This window comes from Megascapheus bottae, chromosome 21 (assembly GCF_031878675.1).
Source record: "Megascapheus bottae isolate mThoBot1 chromosome 21, mThoBot2.hap1, whole genome shotgun sequence".
NCBI lineage: Eukaryota > Metazoa > Chordata > Mammalia > Rodentia > Geomyidae > Megascapheus > Megascapheus bottae.
Genome location: NC_143529.1, coordinates 16,703,942 through 16,729,568, shown reverse-complemented (window position 1 = coordinate 16,729,568; position 25,627 = coordinate 16,703,942). Strand labels below are relative to the sequence as shown.

The window sequence follows — 25,627 nt, the reverse complement described above, 5'->3', positions numbered from 1 at the left end:
TAAACATATGAACTAAATAAGACATTTAACATTATGTTGCAATTTAGAAAGTACCTAAGTATTTCTTACCATATATTTTCTACCAAGTAGTTCCCTAAACTTGAAACTAAGCTGTTCAAGTCTCAAAGTGACTGAATAATTTCACTAAAGGTTCAAAACTAAAAAGAAAGTTAAAAATTGGAAAAGCTTAAAACTTTTTTTCTGGTTTTACTATTTTCTTTAGCAATTTGTTATTTCCCAAGAGAAGAGAAACCATTCATCTACAGGTAGAGAAAATATAGGGTATGTTGACTTAAAAAGAAAACAAACTGGGCCAGGAGTTTGGCCTAGTGGTAGAGTGCATGTATGAAGTCTTGGGTTCGATTCCTTGGTACACATACATAGAAAAAAGCCAGAAGTGGTGCTGAGGGTCAAGTGGTAGAGCTCTAGCCTTTAGAAAGTCCAAGGACAGTGCTCAGGCCCTGAGCTCAAGCCCAGGACTGGCAAAAAAAAATAAAAAATAAAAAAAAGGAAACAAACCTTTTTGTTACTCCTTTTTAACAAATGATTGGTGAGATTTGCCTGGCTTCAAGCATGCCTCATCACCCAATTCTCAACACAGTTTGTCATGTCTAGGTTAGAGAACAGAAGCAAGAAGCACTTTTGCTTTTTCCTCTTCTACCTACATTTTCCCATCTTGCTTTACTACTGTGTTCTGGGTACTTCTTTGAATATGGTAAATTGTGACCCTAATTTGGCTCCTTGCAACTATTCTCTCTAACGATTAAAACCCAAGTAGGTTTTAACCAAGGAGGTTAATTAATTAGTTCCCCAAACAAACAGTCACATTAAAAAAACAGTACCATGACTCACAGAGAAATGAGTTACCCTTATGTCTTCAAACACATATGCTCATTAAAAGCAAATTGCTAAATAACTTCAAGACTTCTATTTTGAGATCACAATACCTTGTGGCTATGTGTCCATTCCGGATTAGCCAGTTGACTAACTCCTTCCCTACTATGCAGTTAGGATGTGTCCGCAGCCAGTAGCGGTGATCCTGAAACTCCATTCCACTACTGTGATGGCAGATTTTTTTCCAAAGATCCTTTAACTGAACACTGTCCTGCAATCACATTACAAGCAAATAATTACCCTTCAGGAAGATGCTATACACACTTTCAGATATTTTCCTGTGCTTTTGAGATTCATAAAACTGTGAAAGGGATTTCTTCATGGTAGTTAAGTTAGATGATTGAATATAAAGGAGATAGATACACACACATAGGGAACAGTGTGAACTCAATTCATGTAATTCAAAGCACCATTTTCTTCTTTAGAAAACCAATTACCACAAGTACTTTCTTTTGCAGTCTATGAAACATATCATCAGTCTCCTATTTAAAGGCAACGTTGTCTCTGGATATGGCAGGAGACAATAGTCCATTTTACTATCTAAGATAACCACTGCTAGGAACCTTCACTCCAACTGTACCCCATGTTCACTTTAAAAGAAAAAAAAAAAAGCCAGGCACCAGTGGCTCACGCCCATAATCCTAGCTACTCAAGAGGATCTGAAGATTGTGGTTCCAAGCCAACCAAAAGTCAGTGAGATTCTTATCTCCAAGTAACTACCAGAAAACCAGAAGTCATGCTCAAGAGGCTCAAGTGGTAGAGCTGAAAAGCTCAGAGACAGAGCCCAGGCCCAGAGTTCAAGCCCCACGACTGACAAAAAAAAAAAAAAACTCCCATGAATTACTTTCAATTCAAAAAATGTTCAATGTTGCTTGGCAAATACAGGCTCAAATCAAAACCTGTTAAGACTAAATTATTTGCCTTCTACTGGGTAGTCTTAATAATTTTCATTGCCAATAGACTTAACTCTCCTAACTAATAAAATCTTCATAAGTCCATGAAAAATGCTTTGTATGCTAGGTATGTATGCATTCCTTTCTTACACCTAAAAAAAAAAAAAGATTCCTTTCTTACACCTAAAAAAAAAAAAGATTCACTTTCCTTATAGCCTATCCAAATCTGTTCCATCTTCTGTTCCATTCTGTCTCCCTCACGATTAATGATCATTATGTACACCATGTAGTCTTTTATTGACCCTCATTTCTGCTGTTATTACTTCTTTTACAATTAAGGACCTCCTCAATGATCTAGCTTAAGTCTTTGAATTTTAAATGTGAAATCAGAAGCAATATTTTCCAATTCTTTGAGTAACCCTTAGGATAGGACACATTAGTCTATACACAAATACACTGAAGAAGTCAACAACCCATTGTCTCACATAAACAAGGAATTAGTATTTGTTTTCCATGTGTATAAGAAACATATTTCAAAGTTTAAACAACAAGCTGAGACCCAACTAAAAGTTTAGCTCTCTTATTATACAGACAACTAATGATTTTACTAAATGAAAGGTATAAAGAAAATAGTAATGCAATGCTATAGAACACTTGACCGGTTTCTTAAGTGATCCTAGAAAAAAAAAAAGCTACTTATTTGTTTCTTTCTTCCCTTTCCTTGCCTTTACCTTCCTCTTCCTTCTTCCCCTCCCCCCACTCTTCCTTCTTCTCCTCTTCCTTTTCTCCTTCTCCCTTCCCTTCCCTTCCCTTCCTCCATTCCTTCCTTCCAAGTCTATGTAGCCCAAGGCTGGCCTTAAAATTGCAATCTCCTGCCTTAGCTTAAAAATGCTAAAGATTATATGTATGCACCATCGTGGTCAGCTATTTCATTTATTCTTTTCTTAATTAAAAAAGAGAGAAAGAAAGAGAGAGAGAGAAAGAAAGAGAGAGAAAAGAAAGGAAGAAGGAAAAGAAGAAAGGGGGAAAGGAGGGAAGGAAGGAGAAAGTAATGAATGAAGTAGATTCTTTATTCTCAAAACTAGTTATAGGTCAGAAATATTAGATTGGTACCAGAAGAATTTTGCGTTCATCCTCTGTGGTTTCTGTCCTAACGTATGTTCGGTTAGCCTGGGGACTGACAGATGTTTCATATGATGGTACCATAGGAGAACCAGACCGATCCAGTGACAGGTTAGTAATGCTGGCTGATCTGGAAATAGAAACAAAAAGTAAAAAATCACAGCTATAAATTCTTCACTAGTAAATAGTTATAGTGGAAATTCATATTTAAGTAAATATTCCTTGCCAATGTTATGACAGTTACATGTATTACTGCTTTGGAAAATTGGAAGACAGTGAGAATTTCTCTGCACTACATTTGCAACTTCTAGTGAATCTATATTTGTAAATCAGTTTTTTTATAGAAAGTAGCTACAGAAAAATTACAGGAAAAAAATCATATAATTCATATACTGGTAACATTTCAAAGGAAACAGACACAAACTCTTTTTACAAACACTGGATTTGTTTTTATCTGAGAAAGCTAAAAGGCTAGAGGAGTGGATCAAGTGATAGAATGTCAGCCAAGCAAGCAAGTCAAAGAAGGCCTTGAGTTAAAATCCTGGTAAGAGAAAAGAAATGACTGGAAAAGAAAAAGGAATAAAGAAGAAAAAAAAAAACACCTACAGCTAATAGGCCAAATACAGCCAAGTTTCTGTTTTACACAGTCTAAGAACTAAGAATCATGTCTATAGTCAAATAGCTTACAATAAATTTAATACTGCACAGCACTAATTTGTTGGGTGGAAGGAGTTTGCTCTCCCTTAGCCTTTTCATTCAACACTGGCTTTCCCGGTTGAGCCACATCTCCACTCCTGACTTTTTGCTGGTAATTTAGAGGTAAGTGTCTTACTGACTTTTCTGCTCAGCCTAACTTCAAACTATGATAGTCTCTTGAGTAGCCAGAGTTACAGGCATGAGCCAATCTGAGAATATTAAATCTGAATTCCAACTAAATGAAGTGCCCAATAGTTTATTTTTCCCATTAGTAGACATAATGGTGATACTATCCTCAAACATATATTGATTTTATCAGTAAAAAAAATGGAAATTAGTTTCCTCTCATGTACTTAAATGTATTTTCAATTTTGCCCTTAGCAAATTTACCAAATGACTTGCAAATTTACCAAATGACTTACACATAGACTATCAATAGCAACAAGTAAGCTTCTATTCTAGAGAAAAAAATCTACTAGAAAATGAGTTAACTACCTAAAAGTAAAAAAGATACCTGTACTTAATTGTAACTATGCAAGAGGCAAAGATTAGGAGGATCATGATACTAGCCTGAGCAAAAAGTTAGTGAATGTCCATACCAACAGAAAATGGGTGTGATTTGCATATATCTATCATTCTAACTGCTTAGGAGTAGAATAATCCTGTTCCAGGCTGGTCTGGGGGGCGGGGGGGACCTAGTATCTCCAAAAATAACCAGGGCACAAAGAGCTGGAGATGTGGCCTCAAAATGGCAGAGAACTGCCTACTAGCACAAAGTCCTGAGTTCAAACCCCAGAAAAGGAAGGGAGGGAGGGAGGGAGGGAGGGAGGGACTGTTTCCATATAAGTGATCAAATACAGCAGCATCTGCATACTGGTATGACATAACATATTCACTGAGGTATTAGGCCACACATAATATTCATCAGGGTAACAGAAATATATTCCCTCATTTAAGCCATAAAGAATTTTATGAAGAAAATACTACCAGCTCTATTTTATAACAAAATGAAGAATCAGAGAATGATTAATTAGATAATAATTTGTGTAAAGTATCTCAATTTATAAATAGAAGGACTACCACTCAAAACTGTCTGGATTAAAAGAAATTCTCTTTTGGGGCCAGGAGTGTAGTCTAATGGTAGAGTGCTTGCCTAGCATGCATGAAACCCTGGCTTCAATTCATGGGTACCACATACACCGAAAAAGCCAGAAGTAGTTCTGTGGCTCAAGTGGCAGAGCTAGCCTTGAGCAAAATGTGTCCAAGGACAGTGCCCAGGCCCTAAGTTCAAGCCCCAGGACAAGGGAGAGGGAGAAGGAAAGACAGAGACAGAGACAGAGACAGAGACACACAGAGACAGAGACAGAGACAGAGACAGAGAGACGGAGACAGAGACAGAGATTCTCTCTGTAGCATATATAAAAATATTTTAAACCAGGAGTTTGGCCTAGTGGTAGAGTGCTTCCTAGCATACACGAAGACCCGGGTTCAGTTCCTTGGTACCTCATACACAGAAAAGCCAGAAGTGGTGCTTTGGCCTAAGTGGTAGAACTCTAGCTTAAGGAAAGCCCACGGACAGTGCTCAGGCACTGAGTTCAAGGCCCAGGAGTGGCAAAAAAAAAAAAAATCTTGAGCTACGCTCTGTGGTTCACGCCTATAATCCTAGCTACTCAAGAGGCTGAGATCTAAGGATCAAGGTTCAAAGCCAGCCCACGCACAAAAGGACCTGAGACTCTTATCTGCAATTAACTTCTAGGAAACCAGGGGAAGTGGGGCTTGGCTCAAGGGTAGGGCAGTAGCTTTGAGCTAAAGAGACCAGGGATAAAGCCCAGGCCTAGGGATAGAGCAGTAGCCTTGAACAGAGCTCAGGGACAGTGCCCAGGCCTAGTTTAAGCCCCATGACCCACAAAATACATAAATAAATAAATAAATACACAAATAAATAAATATTTTTAAATAATTCAAAAGTTGGCATTGTCATTATTAGCAGTTAATGGGAGACTACTGACATCAAGCTGCCTCAAGGCAGTATTGATTAGAATCTATTTATTCCTTTAGTGAAAGACTACCATGCTCTAGTCAATTGATTTAAATCTTTTTCCCAGTGGCTCCATTAATTCATGCATTCTGCTTGTCTAACAACCAACCCAATACAGTGGCAATAAAAACAAAGTCATTAATTTTGCTATCAAAGCACTAATAAATATGCTGCGGCAAGGATGCTGATTAAAATTATATTCAAAGATAGCACTCATACAGCAAACTGTATCTGTCCTCAAAACCTACATCCATCTTAGCAGTGATCTGAAACATCTGGAGACACATAGTAAAGTATAGATAATTCTACAATGGTGCATAAGTGAACAGATGTTATCATTGGTCTTAGATTTCAAAAATCTGTCAATTCCACTCCCTCCTGCTGTACTTTTCCTCCTTCCTTTGATAGCAAAAACCCCATCTCAAATTATTTTCCCTTTCTATTATAAAGCCAAACAACCTACTGAAATCGTCTATCATTGTTATTGATGTTATTTTATTATGGTAATGCTGAGGTTTGAACTCAAGGTTATATGCTTGTTAAGCGACTTGAGTCACTATTTCAGCACTTCATGCTTTAGGATACTTTTCAGGTCGTGTCTTCTTTTTACTTTAACCAAAACCAGACCAAAATCCTCCTAAGTCTCACGTATCACTGGGCTTACAGCTATATACCTCCATTTGTTTGTTGAGATGGAGTCTCCTTTTGTGCCCAGGCTGATCTCACATTGCAATCTTCCATATCTCTACCTCACAAGTAGCTGAGATTACAGCAGTGAGGCATTATGTTCAGTTACCAATATTATTTTAAATCCAATGCTTGTTTTTCATCATGTTATTTAAAATATGAGCATATTTCCTCTCCTCTTGCAAACCTTTCTTCATTTCACTGCTAATACAAATAACTCTTCCTAGTTTTCCTCTCATTTCATTGGCCTCTCCATTTCAGTCCTCTTCTATTTCTTCACTTCGAGCTCAATCTCAATCCCATTTCCTAATATCTCACACTGTTTTCATGCTCTCCCTCCAGCTTCATGGCCTCAGTTAAATGCCTTTCACACAATGACAACACCAAGTTTTTATCTTAAGCCTGCACCTTTCCTCTAAATTCTTGACAGCTCTCTTGGATGTCTAAAAAGTATCTCAAGTTCAACATGTCTAATACAGGTCAACATGTCAATAAAGCCAACTCCATTCTTTCAACTGCTCAGGCTCAAAACTGAGTCATCTTTGATGTTTCTACTATATCCCATATTTAATTATCTGTACAATCAAAATCTATCTAGAATTTGACCATTTTTCATCTACTCCCTTCTCCCACCAATATTTCTATTCTAATTTAAATCCATTTTCTTGCCTGGATATACTATGCCACTATGTTCTGCAAGCTATTCAGAGCATCCAAATTGTGCCTTTTAAAACAGTTCAGACTGGATGCTGACAGCTTATGCCTGTAGCAACTGGGAAAGAAGAAATAAGGAGAGTCTGATCAGATATAAACTTTGAGATCCTGTCCCAATCAACAGCAGGATATGATGGTGCAAGGCCATCATCATAGCTACAGCAGGAAAGAAACAGAATGACCACAGTACAGGACTACCTGAACAAAAAGTGAAAGCCTCTCTCAAAAATAACCGGAATAGGGGTCAAGTGGTAAAGCATAAGAGTACCACACTTTGGCAACGAGTTTGTTAAGATCTTGCTAAATTAAATCTACTCTGCCCTAATGATTCAACTTTCATGCTGGTTGGTTTCTGCCCAAACACTGAAACATATACAGATATTAACAACAATCTTAATAATTACTAATACTGTAAGCAAGCAAGATGCTCGTCAATGGGTGAATAAACTGTATTACATCTAGTAGAATACTATTCAGCACTTAAAAGTCACCAAGACACTAACAAAACATAAATATTATTGAGGAAAGCTGCAATGAGCCTACAACTGCAAAATAGTAACTAAAAGCACAAACAAAATAATGGTATCCACTACTGATTTTCAAACGGTTTATAAAAATTGTATATTTATAATAAAAAGTGATAAACCAGCAAAATGTAAATGAAGAATACATTAACATTTATTTTCCTATAACTCTTAACATTTACTATAACTCTTGCAACTTCAAAATTTTCAAAACAAAAATTAAAGGTTAAAGGTATTTAAAATGGAAGAATGAAAGTGAAAATTGCTTCATGAAAAGCAAATGATTACTTATTGTACCTTCTACCTTAGAAAATGTGTAACAAGCAATCTCATCTTTATTATGTTTGTTCTCATTATCAAGAAAACGAAATCAGACACAAGATGCATTCTTTTTATTTAACAGCTTACCTGTTTCGAGCAGGAGATTTCCCCACATCCTCTTGAACAGAAACAAGTCTTGTGGAAAGAGCAGTATTTGAGGTGTCTGGATGAATTAAACTATAAAGAAAATAAAAAGTACTGATATTAGTAAAAGTATTGATCAGCAAAAGTACTGAGACCTCAAAGAGAAAACATAATTTCAATGAGATTCTTTAGCATTTTTTTTGCCAGTAAAACTTAAAACTCCGGGCTCCATCCTCTCACTAGGCTTTCTCAATTACATCCAGTGCTCCACCAGGCTATGCCTCTAATTCCACTTATCAATGCTAGCTAATTGAAGATAAAGAGTCTTGTGGCTTTTCCTATCCAGGCTTGTTTTGACCCATGATCTTCAGATCTCAGCATCTTACAAAGGGTAACTGGAGATAAGAATCTCATGGACTTTCCTGCCTGGGCTGGCTTTAAACCATCATTTTCAGATCTCAGCTTCCTGAGTAGTTCGGATTACAGGAGTGATCCACCAGCACCCTACTTGATGAGTGATACCATTACTATCCATAAATATGTATGATCCCTCCATAGATAAGTTTAAAAAAAAGGAGAAAATAGTGAATTTTCAGGAAATAATACAAAGAAAATAAATGTTAGCCCAAAATACTCAAAAGACACAAGACTATTCATTCTCCAATTTAAACAAACCTGTATCCAATGAGAGTACCTTTGCCAGGCTAAATCATCCTCTAAGAATATGTTCCGGCTAGCTTTTCTACTGCCAACAGGTGTTCGGGGCTCATTTGGATCAAGAACAGAGACGGAGCAAGCAGAATCTGAAAGAGCATTAAGATCTTCCCCAATGGAGTTACTATCTGTAGAATGTGCATAACTTAAAGCTATTTTTCTACAGTATGTACAAGCACGAAGGTCCCCTATAGAACAAAGAGAAAAATAATTAAAATGTAGTAATAATATATTATTTAACAAAATATTTAAATCTTTGGGTTAGTAAGTAACTAATAACAGAGAAATATCTTCAAAGACTACCAAACAAGTTAGTTTGTAATCGTTTTACTACCACAATTTTACTTTGACAAATTCATCTAAGTATTCAAATTACCTGTGCCAGATCTGCAATCACTACAGCCAAATCTTTAAAGTACAGATGAACAGCCCAATGCTGGTAGCTCAAGCTTGTAATCCTAACTACTCATGACCCTGAGATCTAAGAATCACAATTCAAAGCCAGCTCAGGCAAAAAAAGTCCCTGTGAAAATCTTATCTCCAACTGACCACTCAAAAACCAGCCAAAAAAAGCTAAGGGACCACTTCCAGACCATGAGTTCAAGCCCAAATACTGGCACAAACACAAAACAAATAGAAAAACCAAATAAATTATACTTGGTCATACATAGGGGATGTACTTTATAAGATCTGACTACTGAATCCAGGAAGACAGATCTTGAAGCACAACCATAGGAAATAAGTTTGAGAGGAGCCTTAGCATGACTGAAGAGCTTTGGTTGCTCTTATATTTGTTTTTAAAAAACCTGAAGCAAGAAAGTAGGGCACTGGTAGCTCCCACCTGTAATCCTAACTACCCAAGAGGCTGAGATCTAAGAATCCCAGTTCAAAACCAACCTGGCAAAAAAAAAAAGTCAATGAGAGGCCTGCCTCCAATTAATCACCAAACAGCCAGAAGTAGAGCTTTGGCTCAAGCAGTGGAACAGAACCATTGAGCATAAAATCTCAAGGACAGCTACCAGGCCCTAAGTTCAAGTCGCAGGACCAACAGCAAATCAGCATTTTGCAAAGAACACTTACCACAGAATATGAAAAGGGAATGCAACACATGAGAATAACTAAAGGTAAAAAATCTTGGGGCTGGAAGTACACAAGAGGCTGGGAGTTTAGTGGTAGAGTGCTTGCCTAGCATGCACAAAGCTCTGGTTGTGATTCCTTGGTACCATATACACAGAAAAATCCAGAAGTGGTACTGTGGCTCAAGTGGCAAAGTGCTAGCCTTGAGGAAACCCAAGGACAGGCTCAGACCCTGAGTTCAAGCCCCAGAGCTGGCAAACTAAAACAAAACCAAGTTTACTTTTGGGTAATTTTCTACCAACTTTGCATTCCTAAATCACTGTATAAAAATCATACAACACTATTTACTTTTGTTCTGTCTTAATAACTTGAACTTTCTATATTAAGAATATTTTACCTTCCTTAGGAAACACACTGAGACTCACTGGCATAGGTTGAAACTTTCTTAATAAAGGTCCAAATTAAAAAAAATTTGGACAAATGGGATTGCATTAAACTGCAAAGCATCTGCATGGCAAAGGACATAGCTAGCAAGTTAAATAGAAAGCCCACAGAGTGGGAAATGTTCACTAATCATACAACACGGGCCTCATATCTAAAATTTATCTACAACTAAAAAAAAGTGAACCTCTCCAAAACAAATCTTCAAAGAAACAACCATCCCATTAAAAGATGGGCTAAAGACTTAAAGAGACACTTCTCTGAAGAGGAAATAAGAATGGCCTATAGATACATGAAGAAATGCTTGACATCTCTGACCATAAAAGAAATGCAAATCAAAACAACTTTGAGATTCCACCTTACTCTAGTCAGAATGGCCATCATCAAGAAATCTAATAACGGGGCCAGGAGTTTGGCCTAGTGGTAGAGTGTTTGCCTAGCATGCACAAAGACCCAGGTTCAATTCCTCAGTACCACATACATAGAAAAAAGCCTGAAGCAGTGCTGAGGCTCAAGTGGTAGAGCTCTAGCCTTGAGAAAGTCCAAGGACAGTGCTCAGGCCCTAAGCTCAAACCCAGGACTGGCAAAAAAAAAAAAAAAGAAAGAAAGAAAAATCTAGTAACAATAGATGCTGGTGGGGATATGGCCAGGAGGGATCATTACTACACTGTTGGTGGGAATGTAAACTCATTCAACCACTATGGAAAGCAGATTCCTCAAAAGACTAAACATAAAGCTCCCCTATCACCCAGAAATTCCTCTCTTTGGCATTTACCCAAATGTCCAGAAACAAGGGCATACTAAAACTACCAGTACAACCATGTTCACTGCAGAATTATTTACCATAGCTAAGATATGGAACCAACCCAGATGCCTTCAGTAGATGAATGGATCAAGAAGATGTGGTATTTAGACACAATGGAATTCCATGCTGCCATCAGAAAGAATGACATCGACACATTTGTAAGGAAATGGGAAAACTTGGAAAAAATCATATTAAGTGAAGTAAACCAGACCCAAAGAAGGATAGGCTCCATGGCTTCCCTCATTTGTAATAAATTACTTCCCAGCTAGAATTCTCCCAGCAGAAGATCACAATATCTCAAAAATCTATGTACATATGGTCATACAGGATGAGACTAAATGAAATGAATTCTAGGTTATGGAAACAAGAGGCTTATCTTTGTGATTGTTCTCTTAATGTACTGTGTGAAGTTACTTCTTTTCTTTTTTTTTCCACTTATCATTAATATCATGTGGTTACTATATCTGACTTTGTTACCTGGTATACTGTGTATACACTTGTTTATATGAAATAGGGAAGGGGGAAAACAAGATGTTTGGGAGGGGTGAGGGGAGGGTAAGGGGAACAAAAACATGAGAAGGGATATCAAGGTTCGAGAAGTATTGTACCCATTACCTGACGAATATAACTGTAACCCTTCTATACATTATCCTAACAATAAAATACAATTTTAAAGAACTTTAAAGAATAATTTACCTTCCTTATGAAAGAATGAGACAAAAACAATACTAATAAAAAATTAACTATCTAAGCCTGGCATGGTGGCTCATACCTGTAATCCTATGTCCTGTATCCTACCTCCTCAGGAGGCTGAGATCTGAGGATCAAGGTTCAGAGCTCTGAGGATCAAGGTTTAAAGTCAATGGGATACTAAAGAACCTAAAACACCCTAATGAGCAAGAGATTCCTATCTCCAATCACTAGAAAATGGGAAGTGGGGCTGTGGCTCAAGGGATAGAGCAGTAGCCTTGGGCTGAAGAGCTCAGGGACAGCTTCCTGGCCCAGAGTTCAAGCCCTATGACCCACACAAAAATAGCAATCATCATCATCATCATCATCATCAATCTTATCAAAAAATCTATTCTTGACTAATAACTTCTAATGCCCCTAGTATTTGTAATATACTTTAAGTATTTGTGAACACTGCCATCTGTTTTATTAACTGCAAAGTTTTTTTTAAAAAAAAAAAAAGCTGTATCTCCCTCCCCATAACCCCCCCCCCACCCCAGCTATCATGTGGCTTGAACATTGGGTCTGGGCGCTGTCCCTGAGTAATTTTGCTCAAGGCTAGCACTATAGCACTTTGTGTCACAGCACCACTTATGGTTTTCTGATGGTTAATTGGAAAAGTCACAGACTTTTCATGCCTGGACCCAGTTTGAATCTCAATCCTTAGATTTCAGCTTTTCAGAATCCTCAGATCTCTGCTCCCTGATTAGCTAGGATTACAGGTGTGAGCTACCAGCACACAGTTTCCCTTCTCCGATATAAAACAAAAAATAAAAATTGAATAACACTTTTCTTATACTGATTTTATGGTCAAAGTCTGTAAAAATTGTAATATTGTCAGGAAAATATATTACCAGTATAGCCCATAAATTTTCCAGGGATTTCTTGATTACAGCAACGACTACAAAAAATCTGCCCACAGAGACGGCAATGATGTCTGCGCCTGAAGGTTGTAAATTTTTCACTGCAGTCATAGCACTCTTTACATTGACTATCTGGCATCCAGTATTGCTTCAGGTCACTATCCTGAAAGACAAAAGATATGAAGAAGTCTTCAAAATAATGACTATTAAAAGTTACAGTGGCAAATGAAAACCTGGAAGAATTTTTGTTTTTGTTTATTTTTCCTGCCAGTCCTGGGGCCTGGACACTGTCCCTGAGCTTCTTCTGCTCAAGTCTAGCACGCTACCACTTGAGCCACAGCACCACTTCCAGCTTCTTCTGGTTTATGGTACTGAGGAATCAAACCCAGGGCTTCATGCATGTAAGGCAATCACTCTAACACTAGGCCACATTCCCAACCCAGAAGGTTTCTTTTATAGAAAATAATGAGCTAATTCTAAGATACAAATAAAACACAAAGGGCAAAAAATGACAAGAACAACTAAAGGACATATTACTGGCCACAGGGTAATAAACTTTCCTTCAAGAGGCATCAAGCCGTTTTCAGTGAGAATCCCCCAAGGAGCTTAATAAGAAATCTCCCAAAGCCTCTACTGGATAAGTGGGACTGCATTAAACTGCGGAGCTTTTGTATGGCAAAGGACATAGCTAGTAAATTAATTAGGAAGCCTACAGAGTGGGAGAAGATCTTCACCAACCAAATAACGGACAAAGGCTTCATATCTAAAATATATCAACAACTCAAAAAATTGAATCACTCCAAAACTAATCTCCAAAGTAACAACCATCCCATTAAAAAATGAGCCAAAGACTTAAAGAGAGTGTTCTCTGAAGAAGAAACAAAAATGGCCTATAGACACATGAAGAAATGCTCAATATCTCTGGTCATAAAAGAAATGCAAATCAAAACAACTCTAAGATTCCACCTCACTCCAGTTAGAATGGCCATGATCAGGAAAACGAATAATAACAGATGCTGGAGGGGATGTGGCCAGAAGGGATCACTACTACACTATTGGTGGGAGTGCAAACTCATTCAACCATTATGGAAAGCAGTATGGCAGTGCCTCAAAAAGCTAAACATAGAACTCCCCTATGACCCAGCAATTCCACTACTTGGCATTTACTCAACCATCCAGAATCTAGGGCATACTAAATCAACTAGCACAACAATGTTCATTGCAGCATTATTCACCATAGCAAAGATATGGAACCAACCTAGATGTCCCTCAGTTGATGAGTGGATCAACAAGTTGTGGTATTTGTACACAATGGAATTCTATGCTGCTGTCAGAAAAAACGACATCGCCCCATTTGTTAGGAAATGGAAAGACTTAGAAAAAATCATATTAAGTGAAGTAAGCCAGACTCAAAGGAACTTATTAGGCTCAATGGTTTCCCTCATTTGTCATAATCAGTAGAAACCTTGGGCTCTACTAGCAGAGATCTGCAATACAGCAAAACCTTGATACATAAGGCCATATAGTATGAAGCTAATTGAAAGGACCTCCAGGATATTGAAACAAAAGCCATATAACGAATGACTGTTGTCCTTAACGTACTATGTTATCCCTCATCTCCTTTACTGTCCCTCGGGTATCTAATATTGTTACAGTATCTCACTTTGTTATCTGATATATTTATTTGTATTTGGTTATTTGAAATTTGATAGGGAAGGGAGGAAAACCAAGACGGGGGGGGGGGGGGGGGGGGGGGGGGGGGAGGGAAATGGAGACCAAGACATGTGAAAGGGTATCAATGTATGTGAATTAATGCACCTTCTATCTGGCAAATATCATGTAACCCTTTTATTAATTACAATAACAAATATTAAAAAAAAAGAAAGAAATCTCCCAAAGCCTCTATACAAACAGTACCTACCTGGCTTTTCCCCTCCATGATTTCCTTGAGGCGCTTTAATACTGTGCTGAGGCTTCGAAGCTGAACAGCTGTACGAGGGTCATGACCTCCAAAGGTAGGCTCTGCTTTCCTTCTTATGTCTGAGCCAAATTTTTAAAAAGCAATCATATTAAGAGTTAGTGTCTTTATAAAACATATTGTATATATGTGATATAGTATGCCTTACTGCTAGCCATATTGATGTTCTCCTAACCAGCGAAAAGGAATGGGAGAGTTAAATGCTAAGAGGTTGTTGAAAGTACTTATTATCATTTAAAACACTGTTTCACAAGCAAGTAATGGACACTTAAGACAAGAACTGTCTGAGATGATCGATGGTTTTGAGGCCTGGGAAGGGAGCAGCAGAGGGCCCAACTCATTAATGACTTACTGCACCCTTTGATCCCACCCAAGTAACCAGAGGATTGCTAAAACTCTATTCCTCCAGCTCTTTTCACCTCCTCAACCTTGCTCTTCTAACTGGAAGGGATCTTTTATGCCTGAAATAAATAAGAAACCAAATCTATCAAAAAATTTTCAAAAACTCAAATTCCAGCTCTGTGGTAAAATGAGATATGCCAACCAACACTGCCACCTATTATTCCTTATTTCAGATCAAAATTACACTTCAAATTTCTATTCCTGGTTCTAAGGCAGTTTTAAACATTAAGGTAAAATGGAGGTGGTATAACAAAATAAAATGAACATCTTATTAGTTTATACACAGTAACTACATAACCTATGAAGATAAGTAAAAACTACTTATCTATGCAGTAAGTAAAAACTACTTCTCTGCAGTTCTACTTTCCAAACTTTCAACAGCCTCATCAACTACAGACTGAAAATATTAGCATTTGTCTTGATTTTAAGAGAAAGACTATATTCAGATAACTTCTGTTATATTATAATTCCTTTTGTGCCTGATTCACAAATTAAACTTTAAACTTAATCACAGTATGTATACACTAGAGTTTGATGTTATCTGTGGTTTCAGGCACCTACTAGGGAAACTCAGGTATCCTGCACATAATACCAGAAAACAGAAAATAGCCCATCCTCAACCTGCCTCAACTCACCATTTCCAAGACTTGTATTAAGTGGCTTTGTTTTGAAAGGGTGGGAAAGAAAGAATTACTACAACAACAACAACAAAAATGAAAGGTTAATACCTATACCCATATTTATCAAGAATCACATTTAATTATTGAAGTAATTACTACCTCTATACTTCTGTACCTATTTTAGAAAACTTGGAAAATGTTTACCCCTCTACAGTTGGATCTTACTTTCAACATATACCCCAGATATTGTTAGTCATATGTAAGTAATTAGAATGAGTCCATTTTCTTCAGTCTCAAATAATAAAGCAACTCTATAATTTACTAAAAGGAAACAGATGTAGCCACAAGACTTGTAACAACAGTACTCCCTTTTACAAGTGATAATGAATTGTGAAGCACCTTGCATTTAGTACTGAGTAACAGAAAAAATATTAATAGAATCATCCACTGGAAAAGAATGAACAAGATCCTTCCTTGCAACCATGAATGAACTCCATCCAAGAATGAAAATGAAGGAGATCTAGAGAAAAATCTGGTCTAGTCTCTGCCCATAGGCAAATAATCTTGGTTAGCTACTTCTCTTTCAAAATGGAAAGGAAAATTAAATAACTTTCCTAAGGTTAGAGAGCTCCATAATCAGTTCTTCAGTGGGAAAAGAAACAAGCTTATAAGGCTCAAATGCTTCCACAGCAAAATTCAAATTCAAGTGGACAGGATAGAGACTGTAAGGAATAGGAGAAGGGAAGTCTCGCAGAGACTCCAAGCTCATCCAGAAGATATTTAAATACAAGTATAGCAAAACATCAAAGGCAACATTTGGCAAGATACCACCCTACAACCATTAAAAGATTAGATTCTAATCTGGCTCCTCCACGTTACATTTAAAGAAATTCTATGCCAAAGTCAGAGACTCAGTTTGGCCCCCCTTTCTTCCCTCTGTAGAACAAAGGAAAGCATATTATTTGAGAAACTAAACTTAAAATTCAGCAAAGTGAAAGCAATAATGAAATTTAAAGAAAAAAAAAACAATTGTAATTCAACATAGGACATACTCAAGAGTTTCTTAAACAAAACTGAGTTTTGGCCATGAGTCAGGTTTAAGAGGTAAAGAGAGTTTATTGATGTTAAAGATTATAGTAGGGCCTGGAGTTTGGCCTAGTGGTAGAGTGCTTGCCTAGCATGCACAAAGACCCGGGTTCGATTCCTTGGTACCACATACTTAGAAAAAGCCAGAAGTGGTGCTAAGGCTCAAGTGGTAGAGCTCTAGCCTTGAGAAAGATCCAAGGACAGTGCTCTGGCCCTGGGCTAAAGCCCAGGACTGGCAAAAAAAAAAAAAAAAAAAAAAAAAAAAAAAGATTATAGTAGATATAAACTGAAATAAAAGGAGAAGTTGCACTCCCTGCTTTCTCTCTCTCTCTCACTCTACCTTTTGCTCTTGCCCTTGCCCTCCTTCCTTTCCTCTTTTCCTCTTTCTCTCTCTCACATACCCACATCCATCTACCCATCCCCCTGGCTCCTTTTTCCAACTGGCACATTGGCTGAAGCTGCCTTGGAAGTAGTGCAGTCAGCTTTGCCCCAGTATTCTGGCAAAACTCCTCCTTTACTCAGTTTTGCCTCTTCTTCTAATACATCAGGTTTCAATAAGCAATAAAATACCTTTCTGCCAATCACCATGTCTTATACCTAAATTTCCCTGAAGGCCCTCATGGGAAAGACTGGCAAGACCAGACAGGAGAAGAGTTCAAGGACACCTACACCTGATTCTCATTTCCACTGATTTTTCTTTCGCTTCTGTACTTTCACTGTCCTTTTTCTATCACCTTGAGCTGAGAAAACCACTCCACTGAGTATAACAATCTAACAGAAATAAAACTTCATCTAGCCAGAAGAGGTGCTTCACGCGTGTAATCCTAGCTACTCAGGAGGCTAAGATCTGAGGATAATGGTTCAAAGACAGTCGGGAAGCAGAGAGACTCTTATCTCCAATTAACCATTAGAAGGGGAAGTGGGGCTGTGGCTCAAGGGTGGGGCAGTAGCTACCACTCAGGGACAGTGCCCAGACCAGAGTTCAAGCCCCATGAATCCCCTCCCCCTGCAAAAACAACACTACATCTAGCCACTCAGTTCAGACATTGATACCCAGCCCACATTCATGAGAAGAACATAAAAATGAGTAAGATGACTATTAGTAGGCCAAGATGGAGAACAATAAGCAGACAAGAAGGGGTCAGCTTATCCAGCCACATGACAGTTTGCATCCCAACAAGGACAGAGGCCAAGAGCAAATGGCAGCCCATTAATGGAGTTGACAAGAGTTCTGCAGCCAGAGGCATGCACACCACATTTCACTAGCGTCCCAAGAACAGATGCAGAATTCATTCACAAAGTTGAAACTAACCTGTATTTTCCTGGGGATGCTGCAAACTGTTTTCTGCTGAAACCCAAGCAAGTAATTAATGAACAAATAATCAAAGATCTGTGTCTTACCTAACAAAGTTTAATGATGCTTTAGAAATTTTTTCAAATAACAATTTTTTCACATGCTAGTGTAAGAATTTTATTTATTCTGAAGAGTACTTGACTAGTTCAATAAACAGAAAGTTAGGACCAAAAACTATCTTAGAAACTATGGAAATACCTCAGTGAAATAAAAATGTTATATGTTACCTAATACTGATGAACGACGCTGAAGTTCCTCATTCAGCTGCTTTTTGTAAGGTACAGGTGACCTCACAGATTGTGCCCTGGAAGGAAGCTGAGGGCTGGACCAGCTTCCACTTGGTGACTGCTGCTCTCCTGGGCCCCCTTCTCCTCTCTCTGCAGCAAGGAAAAGGTTGGTGTTATTTGCAAAACTAAGACTCAGAGTTGTGCAAAGAAGAGGAGGTAGATAAAATGTTTAGACAATGTGCATATGTACAGTGCCCACCTTATTCATCAATTTACTACAGGCAGTTCTGAACAAGCACAGCCAAACCAAGAAATAAACTAAGTTTTTTAATGTAAATTCCCATACCTATATTATGTTTGTGATCAGCTCAGTATTTTCTAGCCCTTCCGTTTGTAAAACTGTATCTCCCAAAAAGCAAATGCAATCCCCCAAAAGCAAAGTAAAAGTGAATGTACCCAATTAAGTAATAAGGCAGTAAGTCTTTCTAGGAAAAATAAATCGAGCACCCACCATACGGAACTCTATAAATCCTGAGCGTCTGTAATTTTTTCCCTAATGGTAGTAGACTCCTAGACACTGCATATCTGAAAACACCAAGAGGTTACCATATTGCATGCATAATAAAAATTAGGTTTTAAGGGGCCAGGAGCATGGCCTAGTAGTAGTGTGTTCACGTAGCATGCACAAAGCCCTGGGGTTCAATTCCGCACAACAACATACACAGAAAAAGCTACAAGTGGCACTGTGGCTCAAGTGGCAGAGTGCTAGCCTTGAGCAAAAAGTGTTCAAGGACAGTGCCCAGGCCTTGAGTTCGAGCCCCGGGACTGGGAAAAAAAAAATAGGTTTAAAAAAAAGCTGAAACAATACAGTTATTAAGCAGTAACTACACCATTTGTGTACATGAACTATGTGCTTTGGTTAAAATTCTTCAAAATGTAAGACAGAGTAAACATCAGCTTCACACACAGCTTGGGTTTTGTTATTTGGGGATTTTTGGTTGGGTGTGGGCACACACACATGCACATACACGTGGTACCAGTCACGGGGTTTAAAATCACCTGAACGAAGTTCTTGAGCTTTTTGCTCAAGGTTAGTATGCTATCCCTCAGTCTGTGGCCAGACTATGCATATGTTCTGGTGAAATGGCTCAGGAACTAAAGCATCCACCTAGCAAGTATGAGGCCTGAAATTCAAACCCTACTACTCCAAAATAATACAACTTTTCATCTGATATTATCACATTTTAATCTGACAGAGATTATTACTTTTTGACTTAATGTAATATGGTACCCTTTATCCTAGAACAGAATAATGACAGTGAGTGAAAACTAAAGAAATCTGAACAAAATACAGTAAATGAAAAGTATAGTAATTGTTCATTCATTGTAACAATTGTGCCATAGTAATGTCAGATGTAAAACTGGGCTTGGGAGCCCATGAGAATTCTCTGTATTATCTTCCAATTTTTTAATTGAAATCCAAAACTATTTCTCAAAAATAAGGATTATTAGCCAGGCAAGAGCTATGAAAACTCTTGTCTCCATTTATCAACCAATAAAACAGAAGTGGAGCTGTGACTCAAAGTGGTCAGAGCACTAGCCTTGAGCAAAATTTCAGGGACAGCACCCAAGCACTGAGCTTGTCAAGCCCTACAACCAACAACAACAACAACAATGAAAGGATTAATTCTTAATCATTGTCTTATATGTACACTAACAGTCTTTACAATATTTTAAACAAGACCCTTAGTAAAATTCAATTACTAATTTAAGCTTTCTACTGAGATAAACCTTAACCCCCAGTTCATTACAAGGATTATTTTCTACCACATTTCAAATAGGAGCCAAATTACAGGCAAAGGATATAGCCCATATTTGTTTTTAATTCTACTGGCAAATTAAAAAAAAATATATTGAGCCTGTATATGTGTGTGCTCACATAAGCTCATACCAGTGCTGGGGATTGAACTCAGAGCCTGGGCACTGTCACTGAGCTATTGTGCTCAAGATTAATGTTCTATAACTTAAGGCACAGCTGTATTTCTAGGTTTTTGTAGTTTATTGGAAATGAAAAATCTCTTTAGACTTTCCTGTCCAGGCCAGCTTCTCAGATCTCAGCCTTCTGAGTAGCTTGGAAAGCTATAAACCAAGCTACTCAGAACTATCAGTGGCCAAGAAAATGTATTACTGGAGGACAATTCATTAGTATGGTTTTATTTGGTATCATGTACATATGACCTGCTAAAAAGTTTGAATTTTTGAAAAGTATAAACCTTTACTTTTGTGTATTATTCCTTTTAATTTTGTCCTTTAAATAAAATCTTTTACCCATTAACATTTCACAAATGAAAGTCCACTGTGTGAACTTAAGAAAGTTGAAGCACATAATAATAATAAAAAAAATACCACTTTCTAAGAAGGGACCTCCTAGCTGGGCACAGTGGCTCATGCCTATAATCCTAATTACTAACTACTCCAGGGAGGCTGAGATCTAAGGATCAAGATTCAAAGCCAGCCCAGGCACTAAAGTTCATGAGACTCTTATCTCCAATTAAACACCAGAAAACTGGAAGTGGCACTATGGCTCAAGTGGTAGAGCACTAGCTGAAGAGCTCAGGCCCAGCGTTTAAGCCCCATGACCAACAACAACAACAACAAAAAGGATCTCCTTTAAATATTTCGTCATTACTTCACATAAATAATAAAATTGTAGGAAAAATTTTAGCTTTTCCTTCTTGACCAGAAAGATCTGGTAACCTATAGTTAAAGCTATCACCTTGTTAATATTTCACTTTCTTGTAAAGATACAACAGGAAAGTTAAATCAGGAAATCCCAGAGTAAAAGCTATGTTTTCTGATCCTTAAGAATTAGTCTTACCTTTGTTAAATCGAAAAAGATTTACAAAAGAACTATATGCTGACTTAAAAGGTGGTTCATCCTGATCAGGAGTCAAAGGTTTAAAGTGTGTGAGACGAGAAGGACTAGTGGGAGATCGAGGCAAATCATTAGCAGAGTCCAGTGCTGGGGAAGACTTATCATCTGTGGCCATTTCATGAGTCTGAAAAAAGAAAAAAGAAACAAAACATCTAACTTCCTCAAAAAACCAAAAAGTGATTCCAAACAACAAGCCACTACATGGAAGATCTGTATGAAAGTTCTTATCTAAAAAGCCAGAATAAGTAATAAGTAAGGCCAGAGTCAAATTAGAGCTTAAAAGCACTGCTATCAAAAAGAAGAATTTCTCAACACCTAAAACTATGGTTATGTAGCCAACTTTAATTACTATTCAATTATTTAAGATCTAAAGCTAATTTTTTTAAAAATCACATGTAATAAGTCACAAATGTAAATTACACATACATTTAAAAAAGCGTAACACATCTTTCTAGTTTGTTTTGGTTGGGGGGGAAGAATAGCCTTTTAAAGTCACAGGAGAAAACTTGTTTTATACAAGGAGAACATAAATTCTTCAATTTTGTTGTATTTATTTCAACCCTTCCTTTTTTTTTTTTTTTTTTTGCCAGTCCTGGCCCTAGAACTCAGGGCCTGAGCATTGTCCTTGGTCAAGGCTAGAACTCTACCACTTGAGCTACAGCACCACGTCTGGCTTTTTTTTTTCTATGTATGTGGTATCAAGGAACCGAACCCTGGTCTTTACACATGCTAGGCAAGCACTCTATCACTAGGCCAGTGCAGTGGCTCATGCCAGTAATCCTAGCTACTCAGGAGGCTGAGATCTGAGGATCAAAGCCAGCCCGGGGAACAAAAGAACCTGAGACTCTTATCTCCAATTAATTAACCTCTAGAAAATGGGAGGTGGGGCTTGACTCAAGGGTAGGGAGGTAGCCTTGAGCTAAAGAGTTCAGGAACAGCCCCAGGCCCAGAGTTCAAGCTCCTTGACCCATCAAAAAAAAAAAAAGAGTCACCTTTCTGGAAGTTAGACTTGAATTCAGGGACTCAATGAGCCATACCTTTCTCCTATTCGGTTGTTGTCTTTCAAGGTAAGGACTCCAGTTTTTGCTTGTTAGTGTCTCCTCTCCCAAGAAGCTAGGCTGACAGGAGTAAGCAACGGGGCTAAGCTCTTTAAAGACCCTTCTCTCTTACCTCAACAATTAGCTCAAGGCATTCCTGTAATAAGTATTCAACTCCAATTGTCTTAGGTTATCTTGTTCTACTAGGCACATGATCTTGGGCTTTTTTCCCCTTTAAATCTAAATTGAAAAACTCTTAAGATATAGACCTTAGCTGGACAACAGTGGCTCACACCTGTAATCCTAGCTACTCAAGAAGCTGAGATCTGAGGATCACAAAGCCAGCCAGGCACAAAAGTCTGTGAGACTTTTATCTCCAAATAACCACCAGAAAACCAGAAGTGGCACTGTGGCTCAAGTGGAAGAGTGCTAACCTAGAAAGCACAAGACCCAGAGTTCAAGCCCCATAACCAACCAAATAAATAAATAAACAAAAAACAAATAACCATTTGTAACTCTAGTTAAGATGGATGTTGTAATTTAATCTGCCCTTCACAGAGAAGATAGACTCTTGCAAAATGTTTTTCTCCTTCAAATCCTTCCTACAGATCATTTTATTTTTGCAATAATCCTGGAAAGCACATACAGAAAGCCTTATAACTATATTTTACCTCTGAAGAAAGCAAGGTGCACAGAAACTAAACAACTTTCTTGGGAAGGGATGAGGAGAAAGAGACAGTTGATTAGACCCCAAATTGTGCCACAAAGTTCTTTAGATTGAAATTACTTCTCAATTTTAGCCTATCTACATTCTTTAAAACATAAGACTTTCTAGGCTAATGCTTTCATTGGCTAACAAATTGGAGCAGCAGTAAGAGCGCTGACTTGAATGGGATTTTGGTAATAAACATTTATGGAAAGGGATGAGAAAAAAAGAGGAAGGAAAAGGGGTGGAGAAACAGGAAGAAGGAAAGAAGGAAGGAAAGTTTCAAGTATCATCTTCGACTGGAGAAAGTAGTCACCAATTCTTCTAAAGACCAAGAAATCAATATACCAGAATACAGGGTTCAAAAATAAGATGGTGACTGAGAAAGTATAAACTCAAAAGGGTTTCTTCTGTTGTTTTATTTTTGTTTAAAGAGCACTGGAGAGAAGGGAAAATATCCTGGCAATAACAAATCCCAAGCCTGGGAACACAGCCTACATTCTTCTTCCACAAAAGTAACATCAGAAGCAGACTTAGCATCTGCCTAAAATGTCTCAGAATTACTTGTAAAGGACATTTTGACAACAACAAAAAAAAATTTGCTCAGGCTTTGAAGATATGAAATTACCATGAAAATGATCCCAAGTACTACAAAAAAAAAACATGAAAACACACAGAAAATATAATCTGTGAAACACAAATGCCATCATCTGGTTAACCTTAATAACCATGACAACAATAATCTAAAGAAACTACACTGAAACACTCATTTTTTGACATCTTAATAAGTACTTACTATATGAACTAAAACTGTTTCCTGACAGGTAATTAGAAGTACTGACAAAACCAACTCTTGATCTATCACCCATTTTCTTGATGTATCACCTCTTTTCTTTCCAAGGCTGGACTTACTACACATATCTTGATAAAGCCAAAGACTCAACAGGCATAAAGCATAGAAAATAAGCTGGTTTACCGATCACTATCAAAGTTTAGGTCAACATTCAACCACCAGTCAGCCTAGTCATTTTTAGGAATTTTTTTTAATGTATATAATCATGTAGGCCACCTAAATATTAGTAACGCTAGTTCCCATCAAAGAAGTTTCTCTTGTTCTTGTTGTTCAATTATAACCAACACACCAACATAATAGTAAAGGAAAACTGAAACGTGGTTCCTGTAACTCTTCCCTGAAAGTAAAAGTTGTCCTACCACCACCACCATCACCATGGGAAAATAGTCAGATGTCTCAGAAGGGCCAATCTATCTACAGGAAAACAACAACAACAACAACAACAACAACAACAACAAAAACTAACAACTTTTCTCTGTAAGAATGACAACAGAGTAGAACTTGAGGAGTGCCAACAAACAAGAAACAAATAAATCAGAAATATGCCTACAATCTTGCCCAGGTGACCAACCTCTACCATCAAACTTGTAGCAATTGTACAACACAGAATGCAGTGGGGATAAAAAAAAAATACTTGATAACACATATTGCACACACCATACACCTGGGAATAAACTGACTTTATGTACAATTTCAACATTTCTACCTTTGTCTAAGGACCCTGTACATTGCACCCCACCGCGAATAAAACTAGAGAGACCCCAAATTCCTGAAGCGGCCACCTCTCCTCCACAGTCTCATCTTTGCTGGGAACATTATTAACAAAAGGATAATAAACAAGTTATGGGGAAATCAAGTGTCCACCAAAGAGAAGTACAGTGAAATGGACTCATCCTGCGAGGCCATGAATCGAGCACTGGAGGGGGAAATTCGCTTGAAGAGCCCAGGCTGGTGAACTCTGAAGATGACTGACCCGCCCTCCCACTAAGTTGGGGCGCCGGGGACCCCGGAGGAGCGTGGGGCAACTTCCAATGCCCCGGGGGACCTCTTCCAGAGGCGCCCACACGGCCCAGGCTACAGACCCGGCGCAGCCCGGGGACCGGGAACACCAGCTCGCTGCAGACCCGGCCCCGGCGGCCGCGGCCTCCGGCCCCGCCGGTGGAACCCGGACTCCCGGCCTCAGCTCACCTCTCCCGCCCGAGCTCCGCAGAGCCGGCCTACCTCCCACCACCAGGCCCGCTCCCTGTTACCTGCGCCCCCCTCCCGGCCTCGCCGGCCTCCCTCCACAGCCAAACGCTGCCCCCACCCAGCTCCCGTGCGGGGAGCCCGACCCGGAGCGCAGCGATCTACGAACACCAGCCGCCGGCGGTTGTGCCAGGAAGCGAAGCTGCTTACATGGTTGCGGCGGCTTCTCACTGGCCACCCCGCCCGCCCGAGAGGCTCCGCCCCCTCGCTCCTCCTTCCCACCAATCAGCAATCTTTTCCTGAGACAGACCCCGCCCACTCCCCTTCGGCCGCGCGACGTTCGGATCAGATGCTCAGGTCGAAGGAATCGAGCCCAGAGAGGATCGTCCTCGGCCGCTTGGGTTGAACCGAGTCGCCTCAGCCCTCCCTGAGGAAGCTCCGACCACAGTGCGCGTGAGCGTCACGCGTGCGAGTCAGCGGGTGGGTGCGTGGTCCTCGGGACACCGGGCGCGTGCTGGCTGGCCTGCAGTTACCGTATGTGTTCGACGTGGTGGGCACTCTCCTTATACGGTTTCCCGCGCCGGCTCCGGGGACCGGTGCTGCGCCCTCAGCGCCGGGGTGGAGATGCTCTGGACAGACTGG

The 25,627-nt window shown here is 38.9% G+C and overlaps 1 protein-coding gene across 1 annotated transcript in view; it reads right to left on the bottom strand.

Annotated features, from left to right (window-relative positions):
• Pikfyve (phosphoinositide kinase, FYVE-type zinc finger containing) overlaps positions 1-25,129 on the bottom strand; it is an 83,683-nt gene extending 58,554 nt beyond the window's left edge. Inside the window, exons 1-10 of the mRNA XM_090354704.1 lie at positions 25,051-25,129; positions 21,148-21,328; positions 18,270-18,419; positions 18,001-18,036; positions 14,524-14,642; positions 12,594-12,765; positions 8,668-8,875; positions 7,977-8,066; positions 2,901-3,039; positions 948-1,105 (exon numbers count right to left, since the gene is read on the bottom strand). Coding sequence (XP_090210830.1) covers positions 948-1,105; positions 2,901-3,039; positions 7,977-8,066; positions 8,668-8,875; positions 12,594-12,765; positions 14,524-14,642; positions 18,001-18,036; positions 18,270-18,419; positions 21,148-21,319 — 1,244 coding nt within the window. The 5' untranslated portion in view covers positions 21,320-21,328; positions 25,051-25,129. The remainder of the gene's footprint in view (positions 1-947; positions 1,106-2,900; positions 3,040-7,976; positions 8,067-8,667; positions 8,876-12,593; positions 12,766-14,523; positions 14,643-18,000; positions 18,037-18,269; positions 18,420-21,147; positions 21,329-25,050) is intronic.
• Positions 25,130-25,627: the final 498 nt, after the last annotated feature.